Source organism: Lepisosteus oculatus, chromosome 19, assembly GCF_040954835.1.
Source record: "Lepisosteus oculatus isolate fLepOcu1 chromosome 19, fLepOcu1.hap2, whole genome shotgun sequence".
NCBI lineage: Eukaryota > Metazoa > Chordata > Actinopteri > Semionotiformes > Lepisosteidae > Lepisosteus > Lepisosteus oculatus.
The window spans coordinates 15,713,059-15,734,661 of NC_090714.1; the positions used below are offsets into that span (position 1 = coordinate 15,713,059).

Consider the following 21,603-nt stretch of genomic DNA (forward strand, 5'->3'; position numbering starts at 1 on the left):
GGATGTCAGTGATAACCTGTTCCTCAGTTCTTCAGAGACTCTCAGGTGTTCAAACATTTTTCTTAACACTCCCTCTGTGCCAGTGTTGTTTAACACTTTTAAATCATGTTCCATATTAGTCTGGAGGGTACCAAAACAGAACATTATTTCATACTAGAGTTTCAGAATTTAATGACTCATTACATTCACCTACATTATCCTACTGGAACATCTTGAATGTGCTGGCTGGCTTTTGATGCGCTGGTTTCACAAAGTAAACACAGAACGGTAGCTGTGTTATTAATCAATTATGTATAAAGTATTCATCGCCGGCGCTGACTGGCCTTCAAAATAGAATACACCTCACCTAGCACTCCCCACCCCTGGCAGGACAGAGCAGAGGTCGGCTGCCCCTCTGCGCTCTGCCTCCACAGAGGTGCGGGATCTCGATGCGGCAAAGTGCTTAGGGCGATTCTACAGAAGCCCCCCCGCACAGCTAAGAGTGTCCCTCTGAAGCAGAACTCGGAGAGCTCTCATACAGACCACGCGTCAGTCAGCAGTGCCTGTCTGGACTGGAAGCAGCTCCCAGCCTCTTCCTGAATGACGGATATTGGAAGAAATGTCCAGCCCTGAGCGGCAACAGAGAGTGATATAAATGTGTCATAAATTGCTACCACTTCCTCTGACAAGAAAACAGTTCTCAAGCATATTTATTGTTTTTTTCTTTAAATTCTGCTGCTTATTCTATGCAGATTACACCCCTTACATGAGACTAGGCTAATATTCCAAGTCTCCTGAGCTTAAACATGGTTTTGATCTACCTACGACACAAACACAGCCTCTTAGCTAGATGTTGTCAAACTGCTAGTAATTTGAGCTTGATAATACAACACACTTGACGTTATTCTGCTAAATAAATATTCATGAAGTAGAGGTTAATTCTGAAGCACAGATGGACTCAGTTACCCAGCCAATACAAGTGCCTGCCAATATCTCGAACCCCCAGGGTCAGACAATAAGCAGCAATTAGAAGCAAACTAAAAATTAAATTAAAATGGTGCACATTCTGTCACAATTAAAAAAAAATCACAATTTAAATTACCACAATGCAAAATAGCTTTTTTAAAATGGAGCAATATTACATTATAATTTTCTCCATAAAACAATCACAACATAGATCAAAAAAGAAATCCAAATACCTAGTCTGACAATCTCACACAGCACAAAAAAAAACAACAAGATCTGCCTCTATACAGCAGCAAAACAGAAATAAGGAGGGGTTACCTTCATGTTGAAAAGTAAAAAGGACCAAAAGATCTGACCAGGATGAGTGGCCGCCTAATACTACCCTGTAGCATTTAGCCAATTTCTAGGGAAATCCTGGTCAAACAGGGCTCACTCAGGCTCAAACCCCTGAACACGGAGCTCAGCCTATGACATCTGGGTGAGTGCCTGCACTGACTGAGCCACGGGGAGGGCCCCAGATCTCCAAATGTTTGCTGATCATGGTTCTTATATAATCTCACGAGATACAAGCTCTGCAGTATGACGTACCCTGGTAAGATTCTACATACATGAACACAGACTCCAGGTGAATCACCTGAGATCCACAGGGCTTCCATTCCTCCGCAGAGCAGCAGACAGACATATTGGAACCCTCTCTCTCTGAACACTATTAAATATACTGTACCTGGTGCCATTAATCCTAACTGCTAGCTTGGGAATATATCACTTTAACCGAATAAATGAATAACATTATTTTAAGGATGTGATGAAATTAGAGGGCTCAAATATCATCCTCTCTGCAGTGAATTCTCAGTCTTGCACTTTCTAACCTGACCTTGGAAATACCCTAAATTTACCAAACCAGAACTGTAACATTTGGACAGGTACAAATAATGGCTGAGACTCCTTTAAAACGTCCTTTAAAGGCTTGTCAGCAAGATAAAATATATACTGTATTTATGTAATTAACTTTGAAGAGTCTGGTTTGGAGAATTATCCAAGAACAAGTGTGATCAGGAACAAGTATTATCTCTGTACAATACTTTCATGAGGCCAGTAATGTCAAACACTTGTCTCTTGAAATGAAGGAAGAAATACACAGTGTCTATTATACGTTGCAGGTTCCTACTGCTCAGTCGCTCTGTAACACACAACAGCAATTTAACGTAATTTTTCCTTGGGTCCCTTATCTATCCAATATACTCCCCACATACATTATTCTTCCAGAAATTCGACTTAATTTGTCTCACAATCCGAGAGCGACTGCTCACTCAGACAGAAACTCTCATTTCCGAAGAGATCCCCAGGGAGGAATTAAGAAGCAAAAGCGATCAAACAAAATGCCAAAATGACAATTACTTAAAAGAATACAGAACGGATACGCGTCACACATTTTACTTAAGAATTTTTTGTCCTTAAAATATTGCTGTACAGTATTACATGTGCCGCTCATAGGAGTATAAATAAAACCACAGACTGCGACAGAGATCAAACTGTTTGCAATTGCAAAACATTCCGAGTTGCACCTGTTTCTAACATTCACAGTAGCCGGCTTTGATCGGATGGCTTTCTTAACCTCAAGCCTCAGACAGGTGCTGACTGCAGGAAGGCCAGGGATGAGAGCTCTTCCGTCTCATCTGCACATCTGCTCTGATTCAAGATTATCGGAGACATCGAGATTCGCCACGTGTCTCTCCCAGACCCACCTCTGTCTTAGGAAAAATGGCCTGACTGTTCCACAGACATGAGCCTTTACCTGGTTCGGCTTCCATGTCCTCAACCATCCTGTATGGCAACACATAACACTCTGAAATGACTCACCTGGGGGTGACATTTTCTTTCTGTGCACTATTTATAAATGAAAAAAGTGCCATTTGGCTATTTTTTCTCTTTGTGAGGCTTTCTATTACTTAGCACTTCACTGACTTATTTATTTATTAGCAGCACAAAAATGTACTGACTTTTTTTTCTGCGGTGGTAGCTCTTTATCCTAGTTTTCGGAATAGAATATTTCAAAACTTGTCAGCCTAACTTTCCCACTCAGACATTAAGCAACTTAAATTGAAAGGGAGTCCCAGTGCATTAATTATCCTACTTAGAAAGCTATATATAAAACATTAGGAAGAGTGTCAATGAGCACAATTACACTGACATTTCAAGCTGCACCAAAAACCTTTGCTTCTCCCACTGACATTTCTAAAGGGCATTCAAGTTTTTAACAATGTTCTAGAAGACAGATTAACTCAAAAAGAAATCAAGATATACATATAAAAAAAAAAACTATGTGTCCAGATTAGTTTGAGGATGATAAACGTGGGCTGCAATGATGGATGATGCACTGCAAGACTATTCAGGCATCACAAAGAATATTTTACTGCGTAGCTTCTGTTATAAAGATCACACACTGGCAGAGCCTAGTGATCTGAAGGGGTAACCACTTTAATTTTGCACGCAAGATGTAACAATGCCGAGAGTCCTGTTTTTGTAGGCGCGCGTCTGTTGGATCCGATTATTAAATCAGCCTAACAACGTCAGAAGCTCGACGCAGATAGCCGAGACGCATGCAGTCAAAATCAGCTTGCATGCCACCAGGGGCACAGGTCCCCACAGCGCCCCCCCAGTGGAGGTTATCTGCGGGCCTTGTCTCTCCCCACCCAGCCTGCAGTGGCCAATTAACCAAGAACCCTTTAGTGCACATAGTTAGATCTCGATGCTTCCACAAGTGAGCAGCGCGGCTCAGCTATGCTCTATGCTACTTATTTTTTATTGAAAAGCAGTAACACCTCTTACAGGTTGTGACGGCCCATTAGGTATTCGGTTTTTTGTTCAACTTCTTCTTAAGGGCTCTTTATTGAATTCTTCTTACCTGAACCAATTATTGACTTAATTGCTACGAACTTGGATGCTTTCCTGGTCTTTAGCCACTGTGGTTTTTAAGATGCCGGCAAGACTCGTGGGGCTGCTGTTCACTGATCAGGAGTTAGATGCAGTGTTAAACACCAACGGAAAGCAAACGGACTAAACAGCGGCATGATTCTGACTGTCAAAACTAGGATGCCCATCTTCGGCACTGAGAGGAGGGTTTGGTTTTTCACGTGCATCCGGCAGCGCAGAAGTGTGTGGCTCTTTAGTGTAGATGGTCACGCACTGTATCCTGTCGGGTGTCGGTCTGCAGGCATATCCGTTAAGGAAGGACACTGCGTCTGCAGCTGCAGCCATGTCGTCTTCTGCACAATTTCAAAATACTGTATATGAGCCGAGATTCCGGCAAGACCTAAGAAGAATTCTTCTAAAGCACTTCATCTCGGCTGTCTGGCAGCCAGACGGTGCACAAGCTACTCCACAACACAAATGAGAGATTACGGATGGAGTCCTGGTGCAGCGAGGAGATTCCATTACTATCACAAAATAACCTGACAGCCTTCCAGAGGGGCCTGTTTACACTCGCCGTCTTCTTCTGCAGTACGGGTAGGGCCCGCAGGATAGAAGGATAGGATAGATTTCTCTCAACGAAGCGGGCACTGCTCTAGCAATGCACGGGCTGATGGCAGTCATTAAAAAGGAAAACAGTATTAAAAAGACTTCTTGTTCAATCTAAAAGGGCAAAATGATCTTGGTGCATACTAGGACTAGGTCTCTAAATTAGCCCAGTTTGCCAGAGCTTGGACCAGCTGAGGCATAAAAAAATCTGCTGGGCTGTTTGGGTCAAACACTTTTTGTGCGCTGCAGTGCTGGGGTGGGACAGGCAGCCCGAGCTGAGAAATCACATGGTGGAAACCCACTCCTCTCCACCAGCTGTAGAGGACCCAGGCTTCCAGCAGGTGGCAATCACACGGCAATGCTCAGCCATCCAAGTCACCCATCATCACAGTCACACGTCTGTGCGCCTTTCAGCTTGTCAATCTACACACATGTGGGTATATACGGTACAGTACAACAATGCAATGACAGCCCACTAACTGCAGTCTACAGCCTTATCTTTCTTCCATGAGGTAATTAGATTCCAGCTTTGTTAAACAGGTGTGCAGCTCAGATATACAAACCGTACTGTACCTCTTATTTAAACTGTGCTACAGTGGTCAAAGACCAGGACAGACTAGTCACAATTAATCACGAGGGGGTCCCTATGGATAAATTGTATGATGCGAGGAGAGACAAAAAGAAACACAGTGAAATAGACATCAATGACGCCGACCATAAATCACACTGATTTATCATCCGGGAGCCGCTGCTCTCTGTGTGGCACAGAACTGTTGTTCCCAGCTTATCCATCAACCCGCACGCAGGACTGATTAACGACAGCTTGCAATGAACCCCTCGATCTTTCGTTTTAACGCCGCAAAAAAATGACAACGCGCACAGGCACTAATAAGAGACGGCACCTGGAATAAATGAATATTAGTGCGAGTCACCGGCACAAGGGTAGCAAGACGGGCAGCTGAGAGACTTACTGCAGCTTCCTCTGCGACTGCGATTCTGATCTGCACACCGGGATTAAAACAAAAACACTTCATCCGAACCGTCCAGAAAAATCAAATAATCATATAAGGAGGTGTTATGGACTAGGTGGTACAGCACTAATTTAATAATACAAACCAACCTATCAAGCTCTATTTGTCATGACAGTGGAGTTCAATTCGGGGTTAGGCCTGCCCTCACTCTGGTTGGCCGTGACACCTGCCTCACCCCAGGCTGGCTGGTGCACATTTCAATGCGGGGCTGCAAAGGGGCGGTGTGCATGCCCAGGCCCCAGCAGTCTCTGAGCAGTGGACCTGCCAGACAGTAAATCAAGGATGGCACAGTGTCCGCAAGGCAAACAGACAGCATTGCGCCCGGGATGCCAACAAGACAGCAATCCTTACAGTGCAGGCATCAAGCAGCAATCTGAGCATGCAGAAATGCTGCACCACAGAAGTAAGATAAGTATATTTATCATGATGGTTACAGCTCCCCCAACCTTTATTATACAAATAAAAACAACAACAACTACTGCTACTAATCCTGCATTGGTGTGAAATCTGAATATGCTGGTTTGGTTATGGTGATGCAATGCATTTCTCCTTAATGTTCATTTCCTCTTGAGTTTTAAGAAGGCCTTTAGACCACCTACCCTGACTGCCGCCCTCTCTCAAACACGTTCGGAGGCGATCTGTCCGGTGTCGGGCAAATTCAAGAAGGAAGGGCACCCCACGAAGGCGGCGTGATCGTTAGAAAGTCCTGCCTGACCTCACATGCTCCCCCAGATAAAAACAAAAGAAGGGGAACAACAGTACCACGAACAGAAGCTTGCAGGTAAGAGCAAATATCCAACCAAACGGAGTCGGCACAGCTCCAATTCCTTCTGGAGCTCATTATGGGTTCTCCTGTCTCCCCGGAACGCAGCACCAAGGGAACAGCAAAAAAGAGAAGCAAAGAGAAAGATCTTTCTACCAGGAAGATCAATTCCTCCTCCAAATTCCCAATTACACACTGAATAAACTCTGAGCGTGGTGTGACACACATACCCCACAGGAATGTCTAACTCTGTCATCCTTACCTACAGCACCATTAAATCATGCAGACTGAGTGGAGGCGAAGTTATAGCTCACACAAAGAGTGAACTTACTCTCACAGAAACATTAAGAGGGTGAACACTGAATTTGGGGATCTCTACTCCCTGCACTACAGTTAATAGCAGAGAAATAAGTGCTCACTTCTCTGCTCTGGCAGGTTAAAATGCTGAACATTGGGGGTGATGGCGGGGAGTCCCCATTACCTGTAAAGCGCTTTGAGTGGAGTGTCCAGAAAAGCGATATATAAGTGTAATTATTATTATTATCAAAATGCAATACATAGTTGTAAAACACACTTGTTTTTTCAATAGTTCATTTAGGAAAATAACATGCACACAGCTAATCAAACTTTGCACAGAACAGAAAAGGAAGGACCTTTTGCACGTGGGGGTTTTGCAAATCTCACAATCTTCATGTTTTAAACCTGACAATGCTTTTTTTTGAAGTTGTGTCATTCATTTTTTAACAAAAAGGTTAGCTTCTCTTTCTCAGTGCTGCACAAGGAAAGAAAATACAGTGACAGAAAAAGAGTAGTGTGTTATTTAAACTAGTATCTCACACCACAGAGCATCATGGTTCCTAAGTTGCTCAACCAGCACATGCAAACATGCAGTAAGATTCCACTTGTGGAATCTTCAAAATCCATTAGTCAATTAATTAACTGATTAATTGACGGTCTGTTCCTTTGAAGTATCCTAGGAAATCTCCAGGTTGTTTCAAAATTCTACAACTCTTTCCATAACGGCCTCAGATGGACATCTGCCTGATTTCCAGCTGTGATCCAGCGACCCAGGTCCTGTGAAGCCTTTACAGACCAAATAGGATATTTTCAGCAAGTCCTACAACATCAGGCTGTGCAGTGTTTCAGGCAGTCCTATTTTCTCATACACTCCAGCTCTACAGTCATTTTCCAACACAGCTGAAACTCTCGGCTTTATTCAACCACTTGACAACTACCCTTAGCTAATGCAGTTTACAGTTACTTTCGGAAAACAATTTGAGTGTTATAATTTCTCAAAGCAAGCACACAAAAAATGAAAATAACAGTGTGTTACCATTTGCTCTTGGGGAACACATTCCCAAAGTATTTTTCTCAGGAGAAAAAAAGTGTGTTTTAATTGCCTCTAATTGCATGAGCCGGCAATGTGGGCTGAAAAGTAATGTGTTACAACATTCCCTTATTGGGGAAAGGTCATGAAGACCCGACCTGTGTGTGAAAAAAACATTTTATATACCTAGATGAAATGCTGCAAATAGCATTACATCCCAAATTGCTTATCAGTGACGTGCCAATTTTCCAACACAGAAACAGCTGCCTAATGCTGTTGGCTGGAAATGAGGCGGTAGGTGGGATTTCACCCCTTTGTGTTAGATTGAGTTGTCAATCTGATCCCAGTGGCAAACGGACACAAGGTGTGACTCCGACAAGTGACAGCACAGCTAAAGACATTCACAGCTCTCCTGCAGTGCGCCCATTGGCACTGCATTTGGAACAGTAAATTCTTGCATAGAAGGTGAGGGGTGTCCAGAGACAACTGTGAGCGGATTTTATTGAAGCCAGTTCGCTAGGAACTTCCGAAAAATGGTCGACAGAGATCCTAGGATCAATAAACTACCAGAAACCAACTTGCAAAATGGGTTAAATGGCCTCATCACATTTGTAATCTTTTTATGTTGTTATGCTCTTAAGAGGACTCATTTTTCCAGGGCATTTGAGACCCAGAAACTGACCAATCCAAACACGATACTGTGCTCTTTGCATGCTGAGAAGCTACAACCAACACTGCAACTAAAATTCTGTTAAATCTGTGATACAAATAATCTGTTTTACTACCTTGCTGGTAGTAAGTGGTGAGCTACATCTGTTTTAAATAATACATATTGTTTTTAAAAGTGGTGCAATACAGTAAAATGCTAGTTCAAACCTTTCTAAAAATAGTCATTTAGAAACAACCAGCTGGGGCTCTTGGTGTTATCAACAACTAAAGGGATCTGTAATCTCTGACAAGATGAAAAACTGTTCCTACTGCTCACTGTGAAGTGATGCTGGCAGAACAGAATGCACAGAATCGCTTCCTGACAAACACAAAATGAACAGAACTTTGTATCATCAAATCCAAAACAAAGATTAAAGTCACCCAAAATAAGGCAGGCCATGTGACAGCACTCAGGTTTTTATTTCTACACTTTTTAGAAGGTCACAAATTAACTGTTTGCAAAAGTATGACCGCTTAAAAGCAAAAAAAGAAACTGAAAGCACATAATTCTAGTGGAAACTCTGCCGAGAAAAAGATATCCTCCCTGACCAAAAACAATGGGACGTCCCAGGTTTGTGACTAAAGCTAGTACAGTTTAGCCCACACCAAGAGGAACTGCTTTTCTGTACTCGTCCAGATCTGACCGTTACCTCCTGAGATCCACACAAGATCTCACTTCTCCCCTCTTGGTGTGGAGATGCTGCAACATCTAAAGAGTTAAGCCAGACGGGATAAACAAAATATACAAACTGTTGCGCAGAATATCATTTTACCAAGCTGATCATTACTTCTGACCTCCAGAGCAGATCAATAAGCTCCATCAAGAGAACGTCTTTTTTTTTTACTCTCACCTTTTGAACTGTTTGCAGTTAATGAAGAATGTGTTTAGTCAACACCAGCCATTACGCTGGGTTTATAAAATGGTCTTCTGAGAGGTCAAACCAGGTCCTCCAGGTCTCTGCAACTGGGCCACTGTGCTCTGTCCTAAAACTAGCCCTCCCAGAAACAAACCCAGGTCTGTTAGGAAGAGGGTGCAGAAACACCAGTCTCTCACGGGAGAGCTGATGTCAGGAAGTACTCACATGCTCGTGCTTGTGCCCGGTGAGGAGTGAGGAGATGAACGAACCTACGTTTCAAGGCTGCTCATTTAAATATGCAGAGGCTCTAGATAAGACGATCAGGAAAACAAAAGAAGCCAGAAGCACCAAAAAGCATCACGCGCACATCTGCAAATCTAAGACCAGAGTCTGACCGAATACCGCCCCTTCCCTCGTCCCACCCCAGGTCGCCTTCTGATGTTTCGGGCTTCTGATTTTGTTCCAGCTATTTTGTCCTGTCCGGCTGTCATTGATATGAAAAGAACAACAGTGTCCGTGTGAATCTGGCCTGCGGAAAGGCACCCCTGGCTGCTGGAGACGGCCCCTGCTTTCACTCTGGGTGCGGTGCAGGGTTCTGTTTGGCAAAGCCAAAGGCGCCATGAAAATCTCTCCGACCAGATTCAGCGCAAGTTCTCTGAGCTTTTCCACTGGCCTCAAAGCTGTGATTACACCCCAAAGAATAATTTCTGCTTCTAATTGCCAAGGTTCCTCTAATCTCAATGGTAAAACTGTTGTGGCATAAGTGTCTCTGCAGCATGAACAGCTGTGAATATAAATACAGGCACCCTGTATCTCAAATTGGTTAATTTACTAGAACATCTTAACGACTACTTGCTTGAGCGCACGAGTGTTCCAAAAGCACAGAGGAGGCATCATTGACAAACAACTATAGCGGAACACACAGTATTAATCACTCATAAAACATGTAAATAGACCGTTTTTGAATAAGAAAAGAAGGCTGCAACAGTGTGGTAGCTGAAAAGGCTTTTTTTTTAACTGATGTGTGTGTGTGGAGAAAGTGTGCACAGGCCGCAGAAGGGCCAAGCTGAAAAAGCGAAGTGAAGAGTCTCCTTCAGAGAAGAACTGACCACAAAACTCCCAGCACCCAGAGAATGAAGAACGGCCAGACTGCTGTCGCAATTAATTACAATTACAATCTACAGGACAGCAGCACACGTACTGTACAGCCCCTCACCTCACCACGAAGAACACAAACCTAGAGAAGAGATGCATGCCAGTTTGGCAAAGACCAAAAAAGCAGACATACACCCCCCACCGCGCTAAAAGGTTCCTCAGTTTGTTATCTGCCAGGTTGCTTCCTCCTCTCCCTCTATATTTAGCAGAGCTGGAGAAAGCCTTTTACACCGAGACGGAGGTGCTGAAGTTGATAATTTGAGGCCGCCGTGCTGGGAGGAAGAATAATTGGTGTCGCCTCCCATCTGCGAATCTGTCGTACCTTGATAACTCTCTATTTGTGCAATTCTGACAATATTTTATTGCTGCAAAGGAAAAAAAAAAGTCCCCCGGGACAATGAATTCATGCAATTTGGTATTTTGTTGCCAGGGAAACCGCACAATCTGAGATGCTGTCTTTTTTTGGGGGCTTGTTATTAATATTTATTATTATCAATATTATGATGTTGTTAAAAGCTGCCAATGCATAATGAAAGTAAGAGAATCCCACATGTCACTTTGCCTAAACCGGAATGAAATTTGTAATGGACTGCCTGGCCTCTTCCTAACCTCAGCCTTTAGTTTGTCAGGAGAAATGAAACAGTGGAATCAATTTCCTTGACTGACGTCATCTACTACACTAACAGCTGCCTGAGCTTTGTATTACCTCCGCTTGGTTGTCTTATAAGAACTGCATGACTAACTGAAGAATTTCAATAATTTTACTTCCGAAAAATCCGAGCTGACATCTTGCGGTACTATGATGCATGTATCCGCTTACGTCTTGCAGCAGAAAAGCCTGTGCCCGTCTCTTTATATCAAAAACGTACACTCTGAAGTGCGATTTCCCTTCACCTTCTCTTGTAGCCCCTAACTTTTAACATTTACACATCAACGCAGTGTTCAGAGTGCTCAGAGGGGCAACATTTTGAGGGGGATCAACATAACAATCGCTCACTGGGCACTCCTACTGCATCTACACGAGGCCGTTTTTACAGCAGCAGAAGGTGGATCACGGACGTTAAGAAATTCCTGATCCAGCAGCTTCCCGTCGGAGACTCCGTGTGCCTTGAAAGGCAAAGAGCGGAGGGGCTAAGGCCAGGGAGCAGTAGGAGAACCACTGGGCCCCACGTCTGGGGTCTCCCGGGGGGGCTGTCCCCTGCCTCATCCTCACACAGCCCCACTGCTGGCACTCAGTAAGGGTGCAGTGTGGGTTACAGAACAAGACGCCTGCATCAGAGAGGCTGCTGGGAATGTCAGCAGAAGATCCCCGAGTCCCCTGTAGTGGCTGGGCAACTGTAGGAGACAAATGGCCACGTCTTCAGCCGCATTAAATGGACACTGCTGCCCTGGTGGACGCGCAGCCAGGTCACCTGCTCCTCAGAGGACATGCCGTGTGAACCTCCAGCTCCCCTGGGTCAGCCAGGAGCACGGGGATGAGGCAGGTTCAAGCATGAAGGCTCCTTTTGCGTCAGGCAGGAAACGGGTCACCTAATATCCGCCCCCCACTTTAAGCGATAGACAAGTCGTGTTTTGCAGCTGCGCGTCTATGAAGCCAGGCAGAAGAAAACTACAGCAGGGATCTCAACTAAAAGAAAAAGTCTCTCCATCTGTACCTGAGCTTAAAATACAAAGACACAACAACTTTTATTTAGATTTATGGCTCTTATCGTTTGCAATGATGCACTAAAGCGAAACCAAGGCTCGGACGCGCTGCCCAATTCCCCGCTGGATTCGGTAGTTTTCAGGAGAGGAATAACTGAAGTCGTTTATTTTAAAGAAAGTGGGGCAAGATGAGGGAAAGGCAATAAACGCATTTTTCCAAAATCGATTCCAAAGGAAACGTCGGGTGGATGGGGGGAGGAGGGTTAGCAAGAGCTGATTAAAGCAATGAGGGCTGGATTGCGAAATTGATGATTTGAACCGAAAATAATTCCGACACGCAGCCTCATACAGTACACAGGCAGCGCCGCTCTATGATCAGAGACATGCTTCCAGAGGGCAAAGGCTGTTAAGGTTATGAGCTTCCCACATTCCAGGGAGATTATATAAAATATTGTTCAAGTCATATAGATACATTTTTCAACATTATATTGCATCTACGGAATCCAACACAGGTTTTAAAATTAACTTACAGAATAAGCACTTTTATGCTATAAACCCTCACTGAGACATCAGTTCTGCTTGTGTTTCCCATTGCTGTACACATTGGAATCAAGACTAAAGAAGGCACAGAACAGCTCTTTTTTATTTTAAAGCTGCTTGTGCGCTCTTTGCAGCCTGAAAGGTCCGTGAAGCGTGACGTGACGGCGATCGCCTTCAAGCGCAGCAAACGGAAGCGAAACGGGCGCCTTTTTTCCCCCCAGTCGCCATCAAAAACGTGAAAACAACATGCGTCCGGCTCATAGAGAGAAGCCTAGAACAGGTGATGGCAGCCGAAAGCTCAGGATCCCCCTGCTCTGTGAGCAAGCCGGCAACACAACCAGATTCTCATGCTGTCTACAAAGCTGGCCCAGGCTCCAATGGGGTGGCCAAAGCTGCACGCAATACCGTAGATGACTTCTGACTACTACATTGGCCACATTTAACATAACATCCCTTGATTGCGAATGCTGCATTTTCACAACGCATCCAAATGTGGTGTTTGCCTTTTCATCGCTTCCCCACCTTGCATAGAAGATGCACATGATGTGTCAACATAGACAAAAGTCTTGGATTTCCCCATCCTCTACTAATGTTTTACACGTTTCTTCTACCGGCATGTAACGCTATGCGCATAAACGACTTCTGCCAGGTGTTTTTGCCCAGGCTGGATTTCTACTGCTGTCTTTTGGAATTTCACTTGTCACTTTCCTTAAAGGGACCACCAGCTTCCCGCCATCTCCCCTTGAACTTCTCGTCTTCCTGCTGGACTGGCACCGGGAAGCAGCCGGCTGTTACATCTCGCTCAAAGCTCGGTCGCTGTGCTGTTCGTTTGGAAACTGCTCCAGAAAAGATCCCATGGGGCTGTGATTGAGGAGAAGACGTGGAGATGCCCAACAGCGCCACAGACGACCCAGCTACAACGCCTCATCTACAGGCGTCTCGACATTCATACTTGCTGAACTGCTGCCCCCAGTTCTTCATCCCTTTTTTCTGTTTGCAAGGAAACTATATTTAATCATTAAAAATCCAAAATGTCCGCAACCCAGCATCAAATCCAAATCACATGAGAGGATCAAGTCAGCAAGCCACAAACAAATATCACAGGAGAGCACACATAATAAATTACAACAGCATTACTATGTTCAAGTAATATATTGTTACATTACGTGACATTTCAATATCAGAGTGGCACTTTGAGTCATTTACGTTGCAGGCAGTCCCCTTTCCTAATTTGATGTCAAGGTGCAGGAGACAGCTCTTTTGTGTTTCAGCTGAGCGAGCTGCTGCCTCGAGAGGGGCAGCTGGGAGATAACGGAGCTATCGTCACGTTCCGCTCGCATTATCAGCTGCGCCGCACATGGCGGACTGTCTAACGCACCGAAATGTCCACTCGCAAAAAAACGACGAGCGTGTTGATCTCGGGGAAACTGGCTCAGATTGTACCCGACTGGCTGACGGAGAGAAGCAACTCCTCCCGGACGCCTTTCTTGGGGCTGACATTAACAATGCATCCAAGAATAAAATATTAGCATCTGACCTCGTCAGGGCCTTTGAGAATTAAGAATACTTTGATCAGGTCCCCTTGTGTTTTCCTGTGTTTGAGGATTAAAAGGATTCAGATCTCCTCACCGGTATTGCAGGACATTCCCCTGTGGCCCTAGGATGCATCTGGTTGCTCTTCCCAGGACTGATCCCAGAGCAGAAATCATTTTTGTAACGCAGCGACCAAGACTGTACACTGTATTCTAAACGAGGTCTTACTAGAGCAAGGCAAACTTTTAACATAACATCCCTAGATGTTGCTGAACTGCTTTTCTGCAGACACACAAGATTTGATCAAGGGGCAGCCGCTGGCACAAGGCAAATCAAACCACAAGCCTGACAGCCATACAAAAATTAATCCTTAATCTTTTTCTCTTTAAAGTCTTCAACCAAAACCTTTCATCTGCCTTGATGTCCTTCTCAATGTAGGAACAGTTCCCCTTATTTCACTTCTTTACACACAAGACATTAGAAGAGATTTCCTACACTGAAAGCTAATTTCCTTTTAACTTCAACAATTGAGAAGAAAGGGGATCACAAGACGAGCTCTGCACTCATTACAAAGAAATGAGCTGAGCTCTGCTATGGTGGACACGTCGTGAACACATTTCTTTTTGCGAGTTACAGTAAAATAAAACAGAAAAGATTCCGAGGAAAGCGCCTTAATCACGGCATGGAAGCCTTTAATCAATAATTCAGAGGAAATGTAACACTATCTTTATAAACTCTATCTATAATTGATGGAAGGGCATGAGAAATCTGTATGAATAGGGAAGAGCTAGTATATTGCACAGCTCTGTATCACTTATGATTGTGAACCTGGTAAAAGTTTGAAAACATGCACAATATCTCTTGATATCATTAAGGGCTCTGTCTTTCTTTCCATCTTTCAGTCACACCCAAGCTGCAGATTACTAGGGCTGTAGGTACTTTACAGCACACAGGGATCTTGTGAGTTCTTGTGCGTCTGGAGCATCTGACAGCTTTGCTGTTCCTGATCCTAAAATTGGCAAAAGTCACCGGTTTTCAGAGTGGCAACATCTCTCACTTCTCTCTGCAGTACATCCAGGTTTTGAACTGAGTATAACTACAAAATAACAAACACATTCATTGCCTTCCCAGCATACAGCCACTGCTCTAGTCAGGGCCACTCAGCGGCTTTCAGCTACACAGTGCAAAGAGCACTCAACCAACACAACAGGCCATGCGACAGAGCTGACAGAGCTGACAGAGCTGACACAGTGAGGTCTGGTCTCCAGTCTGCCTTCTAACACAACACCCTCGGCAGAAACCGGGCAGAAATTGTTAAATCAAGCTTTTGGGGAAAAAAAAGAACAGAAATTGGAAACCCTAATTTGGGAGCTGAGCTGGAGGGCATGACAGCGCAGCGGCGAACGTCTCCCGAGAAGCGTGGGCGTGGGTGAGCAGGGGCCCCGATTCCTGGTCGCCCACACGTCCTGCAGCTGTGCCCTCAGACTGAACGTCCGAATCAATCCACCGATGAACAAGCTGCCGTCGGCTCTCGCGGGGCCGGAGTTTGCAGGGGAGCTCAAATTTGACACCTCGCTACTCGCTGCGGGTTTTTTTAAGGCCTGAAGATGCGACGATCTGAGCCGTCCACGCCTGCGGGCCGCGGACTAGCGGAAGTGGGCCTCCCCCCCCCCCCCCCCCGACCCCGCCATGACCCACCTGCCTGGGCGAAGCGCTGCAGCAGCGCCTCGCGGACCTCCCGCTGCAGGTTGAAGTAGTCGTGCTCCTCCGCGGGCGAGCGCAGGAAGAGAGGGATGTGCTGGAAGACCAGGACGTGGCGGGGGGCCGCCCGCCGGGCCTGCTCCAGCTGCCCCGCCAGCCAGGCGTCCTGGGCGTCCCGCAGGCCGGGGCAGGCCGTGCCGTCGAAGAACAGCTGGGAGTTCAGCACCAGGCACAGGACTCCGCCCACCCAGAAGCTGAAGTAGTCGTCCCCCCAGCTGCGGCGGTACTGCGCGACGGCCTCGGGGGTGGGCGTGTTGCCCAGGTCGTGGTTCCCGCTGACAAAAACCAGCGGGATGGCGGGGTCCATCTCCCGCAGGGCCGCCTTCAGGTCCCTCTCTTGCTCATCCCTCCAGGGCGCGCCTGCAGAGATGCGGAAGGCAACGATTTTCCGTTTTATTCCGCTATAGGTTACCACTTCAATGTTTTGCTCGTCTTGCATTCCATTTAAATTCACATACCGACATATGCCGGCAATAATCAATAAAGCCAACTGAAAAAAAAAACAAAACGAGAAAAGCGTGCACCGGATCAAATGTCTCTTCGTATTCAGGCTGTGAAGGAAACCAGAATTGTTTCTGAACAAAATTAAATTTTCCAGGCAGTCTTAAACAGCAGTGCAATTCAATACTTCCAATAACAGCCTTTGCTCATTTCCAATTTGACATTCAAGTCATCTAATTGCCCGCTGTGGATCCTTAACATGCAAAGTGGAAAGAAATGATGAAAGGTGTTGGGTTGTCTATTACAGAAAAAAAAACAGTAACGACAGAGCTAAACAGCAAAACAAACAGACGACCCTACCATTTGTTAAAACTGACATGCACCACGCTGACATACAAACCATTTACTTTTTCATTGCAAGCTATTTTTACACCTCATCAACACAATAGGCTGTAATCTTCCACACACCTGAAACCTCAGCCTGCGCTCGAAAAAAAGGCAACAAGTCAATTAAAATTAGTTACAATGTAACAGACAGTAGTAGGAAATACACTGTACATTAGATTTCACACTTGACCTTCAGAAGTGGAAATGATTTAAAATCAGAACATAACGCGTTGCAAACACTAAAGCATGGTTCTAAACACTATTATTTTAGAAACATTCCCGATGGTGTGATTTAACCATTGCTGCCTTAACGCTCAGAAATTCTATTTTCCCATTTTTTCTATAATTCCGTTCCATTTTCTATCTGTTTTATCCAGTACAGGGTCGTGGGGGAGCCTGAGCCTATCCTGGTAAACAAAAGGTGTAAGGCTGGATGCACACCAGACAGGATGCCAGTCCATCACAGAGGAACTAGCATTCTAAAGAGAATTTAAACTATTTTAAATTGTGCCCTTCTATGCTCATTCTTGCTTATGTAACAGGACATGTTGTTGTTTAATTCAAGTGCCAAGCCATGCAGTTGAACACAACACATAGTGTTAGGTCAAAGTAATGTGCTGTGTCAGCGTTCCTTAGCTTACAGGACCTAAAGGACGCTCTGAGAGGCTGAAAAGACCTGTCTGCCTGTGCTGTACTTAAATTAGTTAATGTACCCATGCATGAATGACAACTTAGTTCAAATACAGACTGGTTTAAGTGACAGATTCATTCAGATCACGTTATCTGTGCATGTTTTATGTTGTAAAAATGAAACAAATTCTAGAAAGACTAAAAGCAAACCCTGTGCACAATGAAGGATACAACGCAAACACTGCTATAAAGAGATTAACATTAAGAGGTAGCCAATGTGTGGGCACACATGTACAGGACAGACTATGGCCCCCTAAGTACAAATACTCCAGTGAAATATGTCATCTTGCCTTCTCAGACTGCAAAGAACCATATTAAAAGACTGAAAGTCTGTACAGACAGAGAGTCTCATCAGTAAAACATACAGACCCTCTTTCATTATTGATTCCCCAGGTCATTCGCAATGATGTGCTGCATGGCCTCTAAGATCATCATATTATTCACTTTAAACAGTAATTAAAGAACTCTTTATTGGTGCTTAACGCTTATTAGCGCTCAGGACAAGAGGCTTAAGAACTGCATTTGCCCTGCCACAGCTGAGCAAATCTTCACAATCACCGTTTGATTCGGCCACCTCAAAAACAATGACTACCGCGATTATCTGATCCGTTTTCTCCAGGTGACTTGATTACAGGAAGTCGTTTGTTTTTAAAGGACGTCTGTGAGAAAAGTGAAACAAGTCACAACTCAGTGCCCTGTGCTTCTTGGATAGGCTCTGCGTCCACTCCGAGTTCACAGCCCTTACCGGGGCAATAGCTTTCGGAAATTGGATGGATTAGCCCTTAAGCAGCACATGAGACACTACACTGAACAGAGTCCTGAGGTTTCGAGGGTCTCATCAATTTACATTCCCCACAAGAACGTGGTCACTGGTCCGTAAACTGCTCCCTAGATAGTGCAGTGCAGTGTTTTCATTGTAAGGAAAACATTTTTCCCCGATATAAAGTGAAACAATATCGCTTTGCATGTTTCAACTTCACCAGCCTTCCAGAGTCAAAAAGGCTCAACGGTAAAAAAATAAAATAAAAAAAATCTATGTCCAATATGAAACCATGGCAAGGCCACAAGCCTCAAGCTCCGAAAGGAACACGTGAAGGACAAACATGCACAAATAGGCAAGGAAACACAAACAGTGAAACACATCATCTCGACAAAAGAAATACACAGCAAGGGGACATATTTAGGAGCCCAGATGCGTTGATACAGGCTCATACGGCTGGGAGGAGAGTGGTGGCTGTAACTGATGTGCTGATTAATGCAGCTGGCACACACAACCTGTCCCATGTCCTGATGCTAATCGATGTTGACACTGAGCTGTCTGAAGGCTCCTGACCCTTGCTCTACACTTTCTTGCTGCATTAAAAGGCTTCTCATCTCCGGCCACCTGCAGATTATGATACATGGAGACAAGGGGCTCTGCGGGGATCTGGAGAAGTGATGAGCTCCTGGAAACGATTCTGATCGTCTAAAGTGAACTGCTGTCCAGCCTTCCATCCAGTTCTATACGGGATCAATTTACTATTATTACCAACACCACAGCCATAAAATGATTTTATTTTTTAAAAATGAGGAACTAATCATCACAGGTTAGCTTTACCTGACGCAATTTATCCTCTGTTGCTATTCTCTGTTGCTTTTCTTCAGTGAGACAATCAATCAGGACTTGGTGCTCGGCAGCAGTATGCAGACACAGTTTTTCTGGAGGTGCAAAAACTCAGCATGAGATATTGCCCTAACACACTGTCTGACTAGGATTTAATCGGAGTGCTGAAGCTCCTATTTCCCTATCGGCCTATATGGTTTCATCTTCCCTCCACTTCCCAGAGCAGTGCAGGGTGTCAGCACCCTCGGGACCTTAGCACCTATCTGGGTGGTCTTTCGTTAACTCAAAACGGAAGCAGGCATGGCCTTGCTGCACATTGCATCTCCAGGACATTCAGATGTGAATTTCATGATCTCCCCTATAACTATCTCTGCAGAGCCCAGAGCTTTAATTTGTTGCTTGGCCCACAGCTTGTCTCCCACTCCAGATTTTAAGCTATACTAAACAAACACTCATTGCAATGAGGTGTGTAGCCAAGGGTGTTGGGGAACCTGTCACTTTCTTAAAAGAATAGGATTAATTTGAATCTCTTAATTGTTTACAGTGCCTTAACATTCTGGATGCTGACATTCAATTATTGTGTCTCATAAGTAAAGATTACTTCTCTTTTGGGCAGAAAAATGTCTTGCAAAGACTCAGTCAAGCAACTTGCTTCAAGTAAGAAGAGAGCTTTAAGATCTCAGTCTGTACCCATAACTTTAACAAAACAATCTAATAACATCTTTCACTCTCTTGTTAATTTATTTTGTTTTTGGAGGGTGGAGGGACATTAAACTAGTTTCTGTGACCAGTGTGGTAACACTCCACTAAAGAAACATTTAATGTGAGGAACAGAAAGAATGGCAGAAATCCCATTGTTAAAATGGTTTGCCAACTTTCGACAGGCACTAAAAGGAGCTATTATTCGGTAATTCACAAGGCTTGGGCAAAAGTCCAGCCCAGGCTGAAACAGCAACAGAACCTTCTGTGCATGGCACCAGTTTAGCTAAACTGTTCTGGACTCTTTGTCTATGTGCCTATAAACACCAGCAGCAGTTGACAATTTCCGCGTATGATAACAGAATAATGCATTTCATTCTCATAACAGAGGTCACAAATGCAATTCTGTTTGTTATGAAATAAGGTAAGTGTCTGCTGATGCCAGCTGGTTGGGAGGTGGTGTTTCTCAATCAACAGCTTTTTTTCCCCCTTGCGTGATATCCAGCCTCCTTCTCCCTTCCCCTCATTTATGCACTGAGAGCGTGCCAAGAAAGTCACTAAGGTACTGAGGGGAATCAAGACATATTCCCACGATCAGCAGTCTCAGAAGTGTGATGCATTTTTATTCTTGCTTACAGCCACCTCTTTACTTCACAACAGTCAGATAACTGGACAGAAGGCTGCAGCTGATGAACTCCTGGAAAACAAAAAGGAGTCTCTGGCCAGACAGCCTCTACATTGATCTAAAACTACAGACGGAATGATCAAACAGTCCTTGGAGGAGGAAAAAATAAATAAATAAAAGGTTGTGCACAGAGCTTTTCTGCAGCTTCCTCGTGGCACCACTGAAGGCAGCTTCCCAGCCTCAGCAAGAGGAATATTAGAGCTGTGGCAGAAGTGTTTGTTTTCAGTGGGGCCAACAATGCAAACACAACTGTACAAATATGTGTGAAGACAGGCGTGACGAGACGCACATGCAGACGGATAAGAAACACAGAATACATGTTCAAAAAAAAGCACAAAGAGTATACAGGGAAACATTCCTTGCTGTATTTTTTAGTTTGCATGAAGACCTGCCTTAAGATGTTTTGGCCCCCCAGTTAAAGGGTTGGAAACGTCCTTGGGATGGGTTTAGACAAGCCTGCCTCGAGTTTTCTAGCCCCTGGGCTCCTGTGCGGCTGGAAATTGCCGTCTCCCTTGGACGCTCTGCTCTCTGCTGCCTGTCAGGTCCTGGCCTCCATTATGTAGAGGAGCATGGATTGGTTTGGAGAGCTCCAGTGCATTGTGGGTCCCAAGGGTTAATGCTAGTCTATTTTTAAAAGCTGCTTTTGACCTCATATGCATAATAAAAGCGACCAGACAATAGAAAGGTGAAGGCTAGAAACAGTATTTCAGCTTTGCAAATTATTATAATTACAATTACCATAATTATCATCATCACCATTAACCATATTAGCTTGTCTATTGAGAACATGTGTAAATGCTGCACAATACAAAAAAATCCAGGTATCTCAATTCCAGTTTAGCAAAATTAATTAGCTGAACTGTTACCATAACATCTGGGGCTGCCGTATGGTCTGATGGTGCTTCTTTAGCAACAATTTCATTTTTTTAGGAGAATGAAAAGTTTACCGGGAATCTTCTTTATAAAAATTAAGAAAACAAACCCATGTATAACAAATGAATTGTAAGTAACAGAAAAAAAAACAGCACTACAATATCTCACAATAACTGGGCAATTGAAGGGAATCCATTGTTATCAAAACAAAACAAAAAACAGCAAAAAAGATGATCAGGTTAAAGAGTATGCAGGGGATGTTGTTTTTCAGTGCATGCAGGCTCGAGTCTCTCTGATTTCTTCACAGATCTTCAGAGTAATTCAAGACAAAGGTGTGAGATTAAACAGCATTCTACCAGTGAATAAAACTAGATTAAGGCAGAGTGAGCTAATTTAATTGAGTGGGTGTTTTATGTTTTATAATTGAATCACTGAGGATAAA

General features: G+C 44.3%; 1 protein-coding gene across 3 annotated transcripts in view; it reads right to left on the reverse strand.

Annotated features, from left to right (window-relative positions):
- The window catches only part of cpped1 (calcineurin-like phosphoesterase domain containing 1), a 174,954-nt gene that overhangs the window by 14,417 nt on the left and 138,934 nt on the right, over positions 1 to 21,603 (reverse strand). For all 3 annotated transcript variants that reach the window (XR_001479998.2, XM_069181008.1, XM_006637324.3), the window contains one exon: positions 15,721 to 16,143. Coding sequence is in view for 2 of the 3 variants with exons in the window: in XM_069181008.1 (XP_069037109.1) it covers positions 15,721 to 16,143 (423 nt within the window). In the remaining variant the exon portion in view is untranslated. The remainder of the gene's footprint in view (positions 1 to 15,720; positions 16,144 to 21,603) is intronic.